Genomic DNA, 16,591 nt, shown 5'->3' with positions numbered 1-16,591 from the left:
ATGTATTTCTAGATTTCCAGAAGGCTTTTGACACGGTTTTCCACATCCGGCTTGTAATCAAATTGCTTGGTTATGGAATATCGTTTCAGTTACGCGACTGGATTTGTGACTTGCTCTCAGAGAGGTCACAGGTCGTAGTAACTGACGGAAAGTCATCGAGTAGAACAAAAGTGATTTCTGGCGTACCCCAAGGTAGTGTTATAGGCGCTCTGTTGTTCCTTATATATATAAACCATTTAGGAGACAATCTAAGCAGCTGTCTTAGGTTGTTTGTAGACGATGTTGTCCTTTTTTGTCCAGTAAAGTCATCAGTAGATCACAACCAATTGTAATTCGATTCAGTTAAGATGTGTATATGGTACAAAAATTAAGTTTCGGTTACGCAATAAATAAATTAAATCTAAAGGCCGTAAATTCAACTACATACCTAGGAATTACAATTACAAACAACTTAGATTCGAAAGATCACAGAGAAAATACCGTGGGGAAGGCGAATCAAAGACTGCGATCTATTGGCAGAACACTTTAGAAGATGCAACAGATCTACTAAAGAGACTGCCTGTACTACGCTTGTCGGTTCTCTTTTCACTGCTGCGCGGTGTTGGATCCTTATCAGATAGTATTAACGGTAAACACAGAGAAAGTTCAAAGAAGAGCAGCATGTTTAGTGTTATCGCGAAGTAGGGGAAAAAGCGTCACTGACATGATACAGGACTTGCGGTGGACTTTATTAAAACAAAGGCGTTTCTCGTTGCGACGGAATCTTCTCACGAAATTTCAATAAACAACTTTCTCCTCCGAATGAGAAAATATTTTGTTGATGCCAATCTACATGGGGCGAAAAGATTATCAAAATAAAATAGAGGGAATCAGAGCTCTCATAGATATATATAGGTGTTCGTTTTTTCCGCGCTCTGTTACAGAGTGGAATAATAGAAAATTATTGTGAACGTAGTTCGATGAACCCTCTGTCAGGCACTTAAGTGAGAGTTAGAGTATCCATGTATATGTAGATGTAAACAACCAATACTCTCACTATGAACAGCCATTTCACATTAATACATGTAATATAATGCTGATTTGATGTTCATAATTGCAGGTAACCAACCAGATGGTGATCGCGTGTAGAGGATATCTGACAAATTACGACAAGAGCGATATTTATAAACAGACGAAAAGAGAAGTTGTAAATAAAATAGAGGTATGTTTGAATTTGGACTTTTAGAGGTTATTCTATGCATGAGAAACAGTAAATTTTTAATGGGTTTGCCGTCTGTTTCAGGTTTGCATACAGCTTTACATCAATTACTACGCCTGTTTTCAAGAAATAAAACGAGAGATCAAGAAGAGCCATAACGAACGGCCCTTCGACGTTTCCGACCATCATGTTTTCATAAAATTTGAGACTTTCAAAGCAAGGCTTGTTAAGGTACTGTGTCTGTTTGTTAATTTCATGAAACAGTATTTCGGTTTATCTGTTAACTTGTGTTTAGACATAACGTTCTCTGTCACTTAAATTTTGCACAGTATATGTCGAATAAAATAATCTTTTGGTTGAGAGACTTCGGTTTTTGTGTGGCGGGGGAGGAGGGCGGGAATGTATCTGGTGTGAAGCCAGGAGCCAGTCATGCTTGACAAAGATCTGAATGGACCTACAAGTAAGGCGAGACGGTGAGAACATGACATACGAGAATGACCTGATGTTAGCTAGCGGCCGTCTCGTACTGCCTGACTCACTGAAACGTCTATAACAAAATTATCGAGAGGATAATTGAAGACATTTTATATGACTGAAAAACTGAAAATACTCTTTCAATTAAAGAAAGGGACGTGCGGCTAATTTCCTGAATTTTGCTTAATTTTTTCATGTGTCTTATTTAACGTCTGTACTTACACATAATTCGGTGAAACACACAAAATGGAGATACTGTAGTGTTTATTTCTTCGGATTTTCAGTTTATCTTCAGATACGGAATAAGAACTGGAGACGAGTGACAGTTTTCGTAGAAAAAATAAACTGCATGATAACACACTCACAGAAGAATTTACTAAAAGATGTTTCGGACTTCTAAAGCTTTATGTTCTCTTGGAAAAGAATTGTTATTATTGTTCTGATCAGGTGAAACTACTTTCGTCTGTCAAAAAAGTGGATCTTTGATTGCTCTGGGAACATATGAAATAAAAGTTCACTTTATTACATAAGTGAATAAAAAATTTATTTAACTTCCATAAAATTCGTTGCCACAAGAGTAGTGGATAATTTACAACTTTCATTGAATAGTAAAGCATCACTTGATGCACAGATCAACCACTGTTTTCTTGAGGTACGATGTTCAACATTAATAACAGTAGAAGTTCATGTGACACTTTAACTACTCGTTGGTCCTGTGCTATGTGATGCTGACTCCTTCAGATGCGGTCACGAACTGGACAGCTCTCTTGCTAGCTCGAACCTATATTGACCTCAGCGTGAGGGCGCTGCTATGATGATAAAGGAGATATGGTCTCTAGGAGCGCCTCCCATACGTCTTCGCGGATTGCAGTGAGTCATCGCTAATTGAAGTTTCGATTAGCGATCTCTGTATGATACAAAAATTATTATCGTTCATCCCAGCCGTAGCATCTTTCGCTGCTTTTCCTTTATTTTACGCCGGCCGGAGTGGCCGAGCGGTTCTAGGCGCTTCAGTCTGGAACCGCGCGACCGCTACGGTCGCGGGTTCGAATCCTGCCTCAGGCTTGGATGAGTGTGATGCCCTTAGGTTAATTAGGTTTAAGTAGTTCTAAGTTCTAGGGGACTGATGACCTCAGATGTTAAGTCTCATAGTACTCAGAGCCATTTGAACCTTTATTTTACGGCGTGTGATATGGAGTGACTGCGTGGTCCAATGAAAGTGAGGTTGGAGTGAGTGGGTGAGTGAGAGAGTATGAAAATGTTTTTAGCCCTTTATCAACAATCTTTTATTTAAATATTTGTGAGGGAGCTGAAAACCTCTACATTGAGCGCGTCGACACACACACACACACACACACACACAGAGAGAGAGAGAGAGAGAGAGAGAGAGAGAGAGAGAGAGAGACAGAAGTTAAGACGTATGACAGCGCGCAGGAGCGAGATCAGACAGTGGTCAAATGGAACTATTCCCCAGAAGCTGTCAACTGTCTGTTGCTTTGTCTCTTGGCAGTAATCGACCAGTAAGGAGGGGTGTAGCTTTCTTTTGCAACTATGAACTTTGTGATCATTAGTTAAAGAGAAGATGCAGTGATTGAGGGGTCCAGACGGCACAGCGCATGGTAAAATATTTGATATTGTTGTTACAGCGCTTCCGCCTGGAAAAACTCCGCGCGTAGAATTGCAGTTGAGGGGGGGGGGGGAGGCGAGGGATTAGGGGAAGGGGGGGGGGCTCTCTGCTCTGTTCCTATTTGATCTACGAACATAGGGTAAAAAGTCAATGGTTTAGCACGGACCAGCGGCCATTTGTATAGCCATTCGAACATCTGTCTTACTGTAGCTACGTTACAGTATATTAAGCAAGGTTTTAATGACGAACCGGAACTGGTTCTCAGACAAATTGTGTGAATCGATTAATTCCTTACGAAAACTATTTTAATTGGGCTGAAATTAATGCTCAGCTAGTGGCACCATTTGCATATGCACCGTTCAGATTTTACGTGCAAAAGGCACCCTCGTTCGGATTTTATGTGCAGAAACAGCCACCCTTAAATAATTCAGGACTGGACCGAGACTCATGGTGCAAATTTAGTCTACCGGTGTATCGGAACTTGGTTTAAAATAGGTTTTAAGCGTCTGAAAAAATCTTGCTTCGTTTGAATTTTACACGGAGAAAACAGTTTTTTCTGTGAGGTTTTTGAAGCGCCCCACTTCTATACTTCAAACTTGTGCGAATCAATTCAAACTTTTCTCGACAGTAGATAATTGGATAACGTTAAAACGAAATTTTTTTTATCTAATAATCTTTATCCGTTTTCGAAATACGATGCTTTAAAGTCGAGATAAATGTAGCACATACAAATTCGTTATGACGAGAATTGAATGTGCGGCAACAGTTTAAAGTGAGTCAAATAAATAAATGCATTTTTACGATGAAATTGAAAACTCGCTTTAAAAACCTAGCTTTATTCGGATTTTATGAGCAGAAAACACGTTTTTATGAATTTCTTACGCGCGCCACTTCTATGTTTTAAACTTGTGCGAATAGATTCAAATTTTGGAAGAAAGTAGACAAATACATTTATTTATGATCTTTTTTTGTTTTTTGAAAACGTGGTTCGAGGAGAAGAGAACCAACTTTTCGACTTATCTGGGAGCTTCAAACACATTTAAATCAAACCATCTTGGCACATTCGTGCTTTTTTTTACGAGTTCACCCTACTTTCCCAGCGCTGTGAGCTCTCTTAGACCCAGTCCCTGTTACTTGTACGGTTATGTGTTTCTAGAGTGAAATGTAACTACGAGTATCCGAGAGTGGGGGTACATCTATAATAGGAAGTAGCCGGAGTGTCATATTGCACGACCCGATAAATACGATGTTACGCGACATGGTGGCAGTTTTCTTGTTATACGACGTGACATATATCATGTTACTTTACTTGACAAGATACATTACATTACATGACATGGGTACTAATACTTACAAGTAATAAAGCGCAAATATATTAATATGTTTGTATTTAAATGTCTTTGAAGCTGCCAGGTAACGCGGAAAGCTAGTTACCTTTTTTACATTCCTAACTCTGCCGAGGACATAATTTCCTTTTTTTGTTTTACAATAGGAGCGTTTTTCATTCTGGTTATTTATGTTCAATTCAGGTAGATCATGTATGTTACATATCGAGGAATGAATGGAAAAATCGGCAAGTTCCGTGAAAAACCCCAATCCTAGTAATAACTAAAGATATGTGTGCGATAGCTTACCATGTGTGTAGCTGTGGGGCACTGTATTAGTTGCACAGAATGTATTTGGCTTTTCGGTTGGAAATAAAACTTCGTATTTCATTTCTTCTGAAAATCCAACCATTAAAGGAATAAAATAGGGGGTGAAGGTTTCTGTGGAAATATTGTATTACGAGATCATTTTTAAAACTAAATCAGTGAGAATTGGTATTTAGCTTCTCGATAAGAACTAAAGAAATATGTGTTTCACTGTTTTTTTTTTAATTCGAGCCCTAAGAGGGTGAAACTTTGGACGAAATTTTTATGCAAATATTTCTTTATATTAAAAAATATTTATGGCTAAATCTATGAAAATTTGTATTTTAATTCTAGATAAATATATGCAAGGGGATGAAAATTTTTTGGAAATATCATCACAACAGCTCAAAACGCCGGATTAACAAAGATCTCTGAGTGCAATTACCAGAATCGCTTTTTGGTCAGAAGTAAATTCGGAAGAGACCATGACTCTGTGGTCTTAATTAGCGTGAAAAGTTAGAATATGTTACAGTTTGTGAACAACATCAAAATTCGATTAAAGAGAAACAAACAACTCCGTGCAGACCATATAGTCTTCGCGAACGAAGCAGCGGGCGCTAAGCTAGTCAGATATAAGATTTACACACGTAATATTGTTGTCCACGTTTCACTTCTCTTAGAGAATTTCAAGATCGGTAAATCGTAAGTTAGTTATTTCTCCACTCTGAACTTTAATTCCCTTTCCAACTTTCTCCTTAGTTTCCTTGTTGCTTGCTCAATCCACATATAGAATAACATAAGGAATCGGCTAGAAACCTATCTCATTCCTGTGTGAACCATTGACCCCCTTCGAAGTTTTTTTTTGGTCCCCGTATTTGAACCCTGCTTCCTACATAATATCAGATATAGTATACTCTCTCAATCTACCTCCTTAGATAGCGTCAGTATTGCCTCATGTGCTCATACATTTCTCCAGAATCCCAAACCGATGCTCCCCAAAGTCGGCTTCTACCACTATATCCATTCATCTCGAAATAATTTATGTTAGACTTCTGCAGTTTTGTCTTCTTTGGGATGTCTCGTCTGAATTCTGATTCTTCTTTATTTTCCTCGCAGATAGAAGATTTGTTACAAACTGCTCTAACATATTCGATCCTCAAGAGTTCCAAAATCGAAGGAATCGACCAATTTGCCAAAAAATTCGACCAAATGTACGAGAAGGTCCGGTACCAGAAGTACGATCCGCTAGAGCACCGGAAGCCGGACTTCGACATCGACTACAGCACCTTCAAGGAGAGTGTGCTGGAGACGGAGGAGGAGCTGCGGCAGTTCCTGGAAGCGCTGCTCAGCGACACTCCGGACGTCAGGCAGTCGCTGCTCGTGCTGGCCAGGTATCACGCACTACGCAAATGACGTCCACATTATAGGGTCTACAACGAATCTGCATCAAATTCATAATGTGTAGTTGCTTTTTTGTTGTTAGGTCTAGTTTCCCCTGTCGCAGTTATACATGCAGTGTAGATTACATTGTTTACCGCCTTTCGCGATAGTGATAGGTGTTTCTTAGACCATACGCTCGCTATACTGAATTCCAAAGCACCTTTAGTGGTCTGTATCACAACATGGTTGTTCTAATAAACCTGTTGGCCAAGATCGTAAAGAGGTCTTATGTTTTAAGTTGCTACAAATAAACAGTATTTAACAATTTTTTCCTTATTGTTAATATTTAGACACTTGATAGATGTTTGATGAATTAGTGATTCGGGGGGGATGAATATGTAGCGACACGTGCTACTTGTATGAACGCGTAGATACAGTGATGCGAAGTACAAAAAACTCTGTTTGTTTACTTTTTCCATTGTGTATTCTTTAACATTGCTTTTTCTCTGATTACTCCTTGCAGTGCACTGCAATGTCGTATTTATCTGCCTATACCGGGCAAGCGACTTTTAAGTACACTAGACTCTCGCTAATCCCGCCATTCCTGGCATATATGGGTGGCGGATTAGCGGAAGTGCCGGATTATTGAGTGTCTGAAATTTATTTTATTAATTTATTTTGTTAATTTGTTTTGAAAACATAGGGGATATAGTGTACTGTCTTTTATTAAACCGAAGGATACAATTTTAAAACATAGGGGATATACTTTATTAAATCCAAAAATACATTAATTTTCAAAGAAAACTTAGTCCTTGAGTGTACACTGTACATTATTGTAGTGTCGTATCACTCACTATGAAACATGCCCCTCATTTTTAACTGTCTCAATGATGATACGCGGTGGTGGCATGCTTTATCAAGCAACCGCTTTACAAGCATTACATCGCTGCTGCATGAATCTGGTTGTTGTATAATGAACTCCAGGAAGACCTCGTGAGCTTCAGCACTAGCAGCGTGAGAAATCTTCATGCTCTCCACTCCTGTGTCCTCTTCTTCAGCACTTTCATTATTACTTTCTTGCACGCTTTTGATTATTTCTTCATCTGTTAAAGTATTGTCCGTATCACAGTTTTCCTGATTTAGCCACATAGTAACATTTTCATCATCAATTTCTTCTCCTCCTGGAAGGTTGTGGAACATGTCAAAGTACAAAGTTAACTGATAATTCCGAATTGACTGGCTCATCGCTGTCCCGCACTATTGGATCCAACTCGGCATCAATGGATGGCCACAATTTTCTCCAGCTCTTCGTTATGGTAGCGCTCTCCACTTTATCTCATGCTTCGGCTGCTTGGAAAACAACATTACGTATGTTAATTGCTTTCCACGCCTTCAGCATAGTCTCGATAGAGTCGTTTTCACTTTCGTTCAGAAAGGAGACGATAAGTGAACTTCGATAACGAAGTTTAATTAATTCCCTGGCCCATGGGCAGAATTATAGCTCTCACATTGGGTGGGAGAAAGAGTGCTTGTAAATGTATACCATCGGACTAGAGAGAAACATCTGGAGGATGTCTGGGAGCATTGTCAGTTATAAGGACTGCTTTCAGTGGAAGCTTTTTCTTCTTTAGCTCTTTTCTCGCTGCTGGTTCAAACGTTCCATGGAACCACCAAGAGAATATTTGTCTGTCGATCCACGCTTTCTTCTGAACGCAATACTGCACTGCTAGAGTATTTATGTCAGTATGTTGAAAACAACGTGGACGTTGGGATTTTCCGATCACCATAAGCGGTAGTTTGTGACTCCCATTTACATTACAACGCGCCATTAATGTTAAGCGCTGTTTCTGTTGCCTGTAACCACGAGCTTCCTTCTCGTTTTTGACAGCTAATGTTTTTGAAGGAAGCATCTTGAAAAGCTGCCTGTTTCATCACTATTATACAAGACATCAGCAGTTAAATCTTCTTCCTCTGTTATCTTACACATCTTGTTACAAACTCATCAGATTCCTTATCGTTAGCTGAGCGACTTTCCCCGGTGACTGTCAGCTGCCGAATGCCATGTGGTTTTTTCCAATTTGATAGCCAACCTTCGCTCGCTGCAAACAAGTTGCTACCCGCAAGTTGTTTGTTAAATGCAGCTTCTTTTTTCTTTTATAAACGGGCCACTTACTGGAATTCCTCTGCTGCATTGTCTACGTCCAGTTCTTCAGTCTCACTCTTTCGCATAACCTTGCGTTTTCCCAACTCACTATCCATTTGTGTTGAGTACTGTCGAATAACATCTTCTCTCTTTTTGATGTCATAAATAGTTGCCCGTCCAACATTAAACCCAGCAGCAGTGGCTTTCTGCGAAGAACCTCGATTTAACTTATCTAAAATTTCGAGTTTCTGCTTGAGGTTTAGCGTAACGTGTTTCCTTTTAGAAGACATGTTTCCCAACTGTAAGGAAGCTACAATTTAAAATACAGAATATAAAGCATTGTTTAACTGAGCATTGTTGCGCACGATAATTCACTGTGCATGTGTTTTTGGATGTGCGCCGGATTACTGAAAGGCCGGACTACGGAGGGGCGGATTAGCGAGAGTCTAGCGTACAACATGTGACCTGTACGGGAATGTACATAATGGATGTACGAGTACAGGTCGCAGACGTATGGTTGACGACGTATGGAAGTTTGAATCTGGCCGTGGGTCATGCACGGATAGCCAAATGGTGAGGCGGCCGATCGTGATAAGCGGGAAATCCGGGTTCGAGTCCCGGTCCGGCACAAATTTTCATTGTCGTCATTCCATTCTACAGCTGATCGTAGTCCTTATTTGTAATTCATTTGAAGACTTGGTTTTAGTTTTTTCATAATCTGAGGACTGTTCAGCTGCGTGGCTAGAACAGTTCCCGACCCTACCTAGTGGATGTTCAGCTTCGACAAGCCATGCGTATAGTATTTGATACATTTCTTCCTACTCCTCTTCAGTGAGTTTATCCAGTGAGAGCTATTCAACTGTATGGTTCATGTAGTGGATGTTCGGCTTCCATGGGCCATGTACACTGCACACGGTAAGCTTCTGTCTACGCCTTTTTAGTGAGTTGATTCATTAACTGAGTATTGTTCAGCTGTACAGCTCAACACCCTTAGTAATCACCAAGCCGACGTTGAATTTCGACAAGCCAAGTCGATTACTCGATAAATAGTACAATTCTCAAGGCTGTCAATTCAACTACGAGGGTCAGTCAAAAAGTAATGCCTCCTATTTTTTTTTTCTACGTTTAATTGTCAGGAAACTTAAATGCAATTACATAGGTTGAAAACCACAACATTGAGGATCATTTTGTCATTTTTCAATGTAATCTTCGCCCATCTCTACAGTTTTGGTCCATCTTTGAACAAGGGCATGTATCCCAGCACGGTAAAAATCACAGCTCTGCTTCCTAAGCCATTGACGCACGGATGGTTTGACGGCCTCCTCATCTTCAAAATGAATCCCACGATGAGCTTCTTTTAGTGGCCCGAACAGATGGAAGTCTGATGGTGCCAGGTCAGGGCTGTATGGGGGATGAGGCAAAACTTCCCATCCAATTTTGACAATCTCGTCAGAGGTGTGACGACTGGTGTGTGGTCTTGCATTGTCATGCAAAAGAAGAACATCTGCCATTGATTTTGTTGGGCGAACTCGCTGAAGACGTGCTTTAAGTTTTTTGAGGGTTGTGAAGTATTGAACAGAATTTATTGTGCATCCCTGCTCCAAAAAATCAACCAGAATCACACCCTCTGTATCACAGAAAACTGTTGCCATAACTTTCCCTGCCGATCGCACAGTTTTGAATTTTTTCTTCCTCGGCGAGCTTGTGTGACGCCACTCCATTGACTGCCTCTTTGATTCGGGTTCAAAAAAATGCATCCATGTTTCGTCCCCGGTCACAATTTTTTTCAGAAACTCATCTCCCTCCAAACGGAAGCGCTGCAAGTGTTGGGAGGCTATTGTTTTCCTTGCCTCTTTATTCTGATCGGTTAACGTTCTTGGAACCCACCGTGCACAAACTTTTGAGTACCCCAATTGTTTAATAATCGTGATCACACTGCCTTTACTAAGAGAAATAATGCGACACACTTCATCTGCAGTCACCCGACGGTCACCACGAATGATGTCATCAACTTGCTGAATGTTGTGTGGAGTCACTGCACTCACCGGCCTGCCGCTCCGCTTTTCGTCAGTCAACGGTGTTTGCCCTTCAGCTTCCTTACAACGACGAACCCATCGTCTAACAGTGCTGACATCCACTGTCACAACACCATACACCTTCTTCAGTCTTTCATGAATGCGTATGGGCGTTTCATCTTCTGCATTCAAGAATTCAATCACACAACGCTGTCTCAAACGAACATCGATGTCGGCCATCTTGCAAACTTCTGCTGTGCTGCCACCTGTTGACACAGAAAGTTACTACTGCAGTGGATTGCAGAAGAAGGTTTGAGGAATGGCGCCAAATTCAAATTTTTACTTAACTTAATTTTTTTAAGTAGAAAAAAATGGGAGGCATTACTTTTTGACCGACCCTCGTATGTACCTGGGTGTTACAATCACGAACAACTTCAGTTGGAAAGACCACATAAATAATATTGTGGGGAAGGTGAGCCAAAGGTTGCGTTTCATTGGCAGGACCCATAGGAGATGCAACAAGTCCACTAAAGAGAAATCTTACACTACACTCGTTCATCCTCTGTTAGAATACTGCTGCGCGGTGTGGGATCCTTACCAGGTGGGATTGACAGAGGACATCGAAAGGGTGCAAAAAAGAGCAGCTCGTTTTGTATTATCACGTAATAGGGGAGAGAGTGTAGCAGATATGATACGTGAGTTGGGATGGAAGTCATTAAAGCAAAGACGGTTTTCGTCGCGGCGAGATCTATTTACGAAATTTCAGTCACCAACTTTCTCTTCCGAATGCGAAAATATTTTGTTTAGCCCAACCTACATACGTAGGAATGATCATCAAAATAAAATAAGAGAAGTCGGAGCTCGAACAGAAAGGTTTAGGTGTTCGTTTTTCCCGCGCGCAGTTCGGGAGTGGAATGGTAGAGAGATAGTATGATTGTGGTTCGATGAACCCTCTGCCAAGCACTTAAATGTGAATTGCAGAGTAGTCATGTAGATGTCGATGTAGATGTTGTGGTTAAGTGACTTAGGTGTTTTCAGTGTGAGCAAACAAACGTGGAAAACCAGCCGGAAAGTGCGTGCTTATCTCTAAGTGCAGAACCGGGGATTGCTGCACAAGTGGAGCAACCGGTGCTTGAAGATTGAAGCATTCTTGTGGAGAAAGGTACACATTAGTGCAGAAGGGCTACATTAGTACATGATTCAGAAGTTTTCTTGTACGTAAAAGGTCCCCTCTTGGAAATTACCGCGTTAATCCAAACCTGTTTCATAATGATCCAACCAACAGAGCAAGCAGTTTTAAATGCTTCCACTTCAACAACGCCATTACCAAATTAAGCGGTTATGCTGACGATGTCAGGAACGTCATTTTGAGTGAGAAGAGATACCAACAGTGGGAAGGAATGAATGAAATAGGAGCAGCAAGAAACAGAAAGAGCGAGACAGTGACTGCAAGAGTAGACTGTAGTAGTAGGAGAGAACCAAGGAACTGCGGCTGTGAGAGAGGAGACAGTGATAGAGATACACAAAGAGTTTATTACAATACGTTGGGCTGAATGAGTGAGTGAGAATGTGCAAGTAGGAGTGGATGGGTATGACTGTCTTACAGCGATGGGCCAGTGGAAGTGAGATCAGATTTCATGTTAAAAAGAGCGCAGACATATTTTCATGCAAAAACTTTTGGGAGAATTTTTAAAAGCGCTGAGGAAGGTAGAATGATGCAGCTGGCACCCTTCTTTTCTTCAAAGTATTTTAGAACGGGAGCATACTACCCTTTCTTGTGCTCCGACATGTGCATTTTTCCGCTGGTATAATTTCATAATGCACGGAACATGATATGTGTCTGTATAACTTGGCCAAAGAGATCGGCTGAACAAGAGAGAAATGAAATATGGCCAAAGACAATGATGGAATAAGATAGAGATAAAAGGTTGATATCTCGAAAATCCGGTCTTTTCACTAAAAATAAAATTATTTATCAAAATAAGTAAAGTGCAGTGTACACACACACACACACATACACACACACACACACACACACACACACACACACACACACACACACACCTGCGCACACATAAGGTTCTTAACGAAATGGGCAAATATGATTAGAGATCTCTGATGGCTCGGTACCAAACCAAAATTGTATTATTTCTCAAAATATATAGACTATGGAGTACAAAACACACATGAAACTACTATAGTAACTTAACTGTTCTAAAAGATTAAAGAAATGCACATTGCTTGGATATTGGCAATGTCGAAATAAATTACAGGTTAGTAAACGAGCTTAATGCAGCCTTTGTACCACACTTTAAATTTATCAAAATACAAAAGAATTGGTTTTCTAGCATTACAAAATACTCATGGACCAAACTAAATAATTATTTCTCCATTTAAATTTGACAAAAACTGATTGTAACACAGCTGAAAACAATACCAAAGTCTCATGAACTGCGTAGTGACCCCCATGGTAGGTTATTAACTTTATCTTGCACTAGTTTAACGGATACATCAAAATAAAGATCGCGTCGAAACACATTTTGACCATCCTAAAATTATGCTTGGTCATTTCTTTTGTATTTTGGTTTATTGTATGCTTTATATTTCGTATTTTGGAGCATTATGATTAGATATTTGGTATCATTTAGTTCATTATTACCCAAATTCAGTGTGTAAACGTTTTAGAGAGCCTTGGCAACATAGTTCCGATCGGTAAATGTTATAGACTTCCATGAAAATTTAAATGTAAAAAAAAGCTAAATTAGCCTGTCTGCCTTCAATTATACTCCTATGTTCATAATGTTGTACATGATGCAGCATCTTCTTCCCCTCTAAAATGATACTTGGTAAGGTGAAACACGACTGACAAACTTCTAAAACTTAGGTGATACACAGTGTGTTCAATGACCCACAAATAACGTACACTCGGATTTAAATGCCAACAGTTTTTATATATTTTGACAGATACTTCAGATGCAGACGATCGTTACAACACTTGAGATAAACATTGTGTATGTGATGCTGACGTATTTTTGCAGGCATTGGATTAATACAGTAAAATATGATAGGCATTGTGTTTTCTGTAGAATCATTTAAGTGTGGAAATATTTTATTTGATATTTCGTTGTGCCTTGGAGCAGGTGTAGCCCTGAAATGGAATTAATTACATTCTTCCAGTAGCACACAGTAATTCAAATTGCCTATTTGTTTGCTGTTGTATTTTAGTAGGCATCAGATATGATGATTAAATAACATAATGACACTTGATAAGTATCATGTGTTTTCTAGAATCATTGATCTGTGGGAATATTTAATTTGATGATTAGTTGAGACGTGAACCAAGCGTAGGCAATGATATGAAATTATTTACATTCTTCCAGTTGCTGAAGTAATTCAGACTGTCTATTTGTTTGCGAACTTGCCTGCTTAGCACACAATTTTAACCAACAGGTGTTTTGTGCAGCTATAGGCTTGTCAGGTTCTTTTTGGTACTTCCCTCGTTTAGGCCTAAACATGAAATTTCAGCTACTTGCAAAAGCTGTTATTTTTTATCCACATATGTTTCGTAACAATTTACAAATGGAAATGGCATTGGGGCACTTAATGTGAGAGTTTGCAGTCGTATTTTAGGAATATATTTTGACAAATATACATATGAGTGTGGAAATAAGATTGTGACACTTGACACAGACATAGGAATTTATATGTTGCTGACGTATTATTGTAGACATTTTAAGAATGGGAAGAACATTGTGACATTTGACAAGCATCGTAAACAATTTAATACAGAATATATTTAAGTAGAGAATCCATTGTGCCGAACGTCAAGGTGACGAGAGTCATGGGATTCCCCTTGATATCGTGTCGGGTCTTCTTTTGCCTAGAGTACTGCAGCTCGACATGGCATATGAACTGACCTCTCGAGTATGTTCCATAAATGCTCGATGGGATTCATGTCAGGTTAGTTGGGTGGCAAAATCATTGGGCGAATTTTCCAGAATTCTCTTTAAACTAATCGCGAACAGTTGTGGCCCAGTGACATGGTGCTTTGTCATCAACGGATGTTCTATAGTTGTTAGAAACATGAAATCCATGAGTGGCTGCAAATGGTCTCCAGTTGGCCTAACATAACCATTTCCAGCCAATGATCGGTTGGTATGGACTAGAGGACCCAGTCCATTCTATGTAAACACAGCCCATAGATTAAGGCGCGGCCACCAGCTTTCACAGTGCCTTTTTGACAACTTCTGTCCATGGCTACGTGGGGTCTGCACCACACTCGAACCCAAAGATTAGCTCTTGCCTGCTGATATCAGCACTCATCTGATCAGGCCACGGTTTTCTAGTAGTCTTGGGTCCAGCCAACATGGTCACGAGCCCAGGAGAGGCGCAGCAGGCGATGTCGTGCAGCTGGCAAAGGCACTCACGATGATCATCTGCTGACATAGCCTATTATTGCCAAATTTCGCCGTATTGTCCTAACTGATACGTTCATCGTAGTCTCACGTTGATTAGTGCCATTATTTCATTCAGTGTTGCTTGTCTGTTAGAACTAACAACTCTAGACAAATGCTGCTGTTCTCAATCGTTAAGTGAAGGCCGTTGGCCACTGCCTTGTCCATGGTGATTGGTATTCTCGCCACACTCTTAACATTGTGCTTCTCGGAATATTGAATTACCTAACGATTTCCTAAATGAAGTGTCCCATTCATCTATCTCCAACTATCATTCCACATTCAAAGTCTGTTAAATCCTATCGTGCGACCATATTCTGTTTCTGGGCATTTCGGTATCCCATGACTTTTGTTACCTCAGTATACATTAAATATGGTACTTTGATCGTGTTGATCGTGCTGTGCTCACTCAGAATTGCTACTTTACCTGTATGTTAGATAACTATTGCCAAGTTGCCCAAGTATTGTCACTGTTCTCAGGTATTTTTGATAAGTAATTGAATACTTTATAACATTATGCCAATCTACACAGAATTCATGGGAAGCTTGTGTATTTTTGATTTGGAAATACCGTAGTATTATCAATATCTTTAAGTATTTTTGAACATAACGCAAAAGTGAGACTGTACAGATAGTTTGAACACTGCATAATAATGGCTGCCAGGACAAGTAAGCTAGTTATGCAATCATTGATTTCTTTTTCGGTTTTTTAAATTTTTTTATTTTTTAAATTGGCTTACACCGTTCGGATACTTTTGATAATGCACTATAATGGCCACTAACACAACTGAGCTAGATTGGAAATTTTGAATTTTTAAAATATTTTTTAATATTATGCCATTTTGCATTTTTGAATTCCCAATATCGTCATATATATGAGTCATATATTAAGATAATTTATGATGTCATTGCCTCTGACGTGTAGGCAACCACCACTAACTCTTGCACTTAACTCCAAAGTGGGCCAGGACCGACATAGCTATTCTACTACTCAGGAAATAGATTACCTGTTTTTAAATGTACTGGAGGAGACAAGTATGTCTGTCTGCACTCAGATGTGTAGTAATATTCCTTCAGACCATTTTGGAAAGGAACCCAGGCCTATTACCAAGAAACTGAATAATCTTGTTGCACGATGCCACAGCTCCTGTCAGTTCATCTTATAAATGAGGGTGAAAATCTTCCAGATGCTCCCAGATGCTATTTGACAGCAGTAAGTATACATGTCCTTCCATCTAATAATTTAGGATTACAGATAATCGATACTATATTCTTACTTATACTGACTTACTTATACTGACAGGTTTCAGATAGATTACATAATGGTAAGACAGAGATTTAGGAACCAGATTTTAAATTGTAAGACATTTCCAGGGGCAGATGTGGACTCTGACCACAATGTATTGGTTATGACCTGTAGATTAAAACTAAAGAAACTGCAAAAAGGTGGGAATTTAAGGAGATGGGACCTGGATAAACTAAAAGAACCAGAGGTTGTACAGAGTTTCAGGGAGAGCATACGAGAGCAATTGACACGAATGGGGGAAAGAAATACGGTAGAAGAAGAATGGGTAGCTTTGAGGGATGAAGTAGTGAAGGCAGCAGAGGATCAAGTAGGTAAAAAGATGAAGGCTAGTAGAAATCCTTGGGTAACAGAAGAAATATTGAA

General features: G+C 39.7%; 1 protein-coding gene across 1 annotated transcript in view; it reads left to right on the top strand.

Moving 5' to 3' along the window:
* The window catches only part of LOC126335843 (dynein axonemal heavy chain 8-like), a gene marked incomplete at its 5' end in the record, with an annotated part of 446,097 nt that overhangs the window by 12,701 nt on the left and 416,805 nt on the right, over positions 1-16,591 (top strand). Inside the window, 3 exons of the mRNA XM_049999312.1 lie at positions 1,100-1,201; positions 1,283-1,429; positions 6,047-6,321. Coding sequence (XP_049855269.1) covers positions 1,100-1,201; positions 1,283-1,429; positions 6,047-6,321 — 524 coding nt within the window. The remainder of the gene's footprint in view (positions 1-1,099; positions 1,202-1,282; positions 1,430-6,046; positions 6,322-16,591) is intronic.

This window comes from Schistocerca gregaria, chromosome 2 (assembly GCF_023897955.1).
Source record: "Schistocerca gregaria isolate iqSchGreg1 chromosome 2, iqSchGreg1.2, whole genome shotgun sequence".
Classification (NCBI taxonomy): domain Eukaryota; kingdom Metazoa; phylum Arthropoda; class Insecta; order Orthoptera; family Acrididae; genus Schistocerca; species Schistocerca gregaria.
This window is presented reverse-complemented; position numbering and strand designations above follow the sequence as displayed.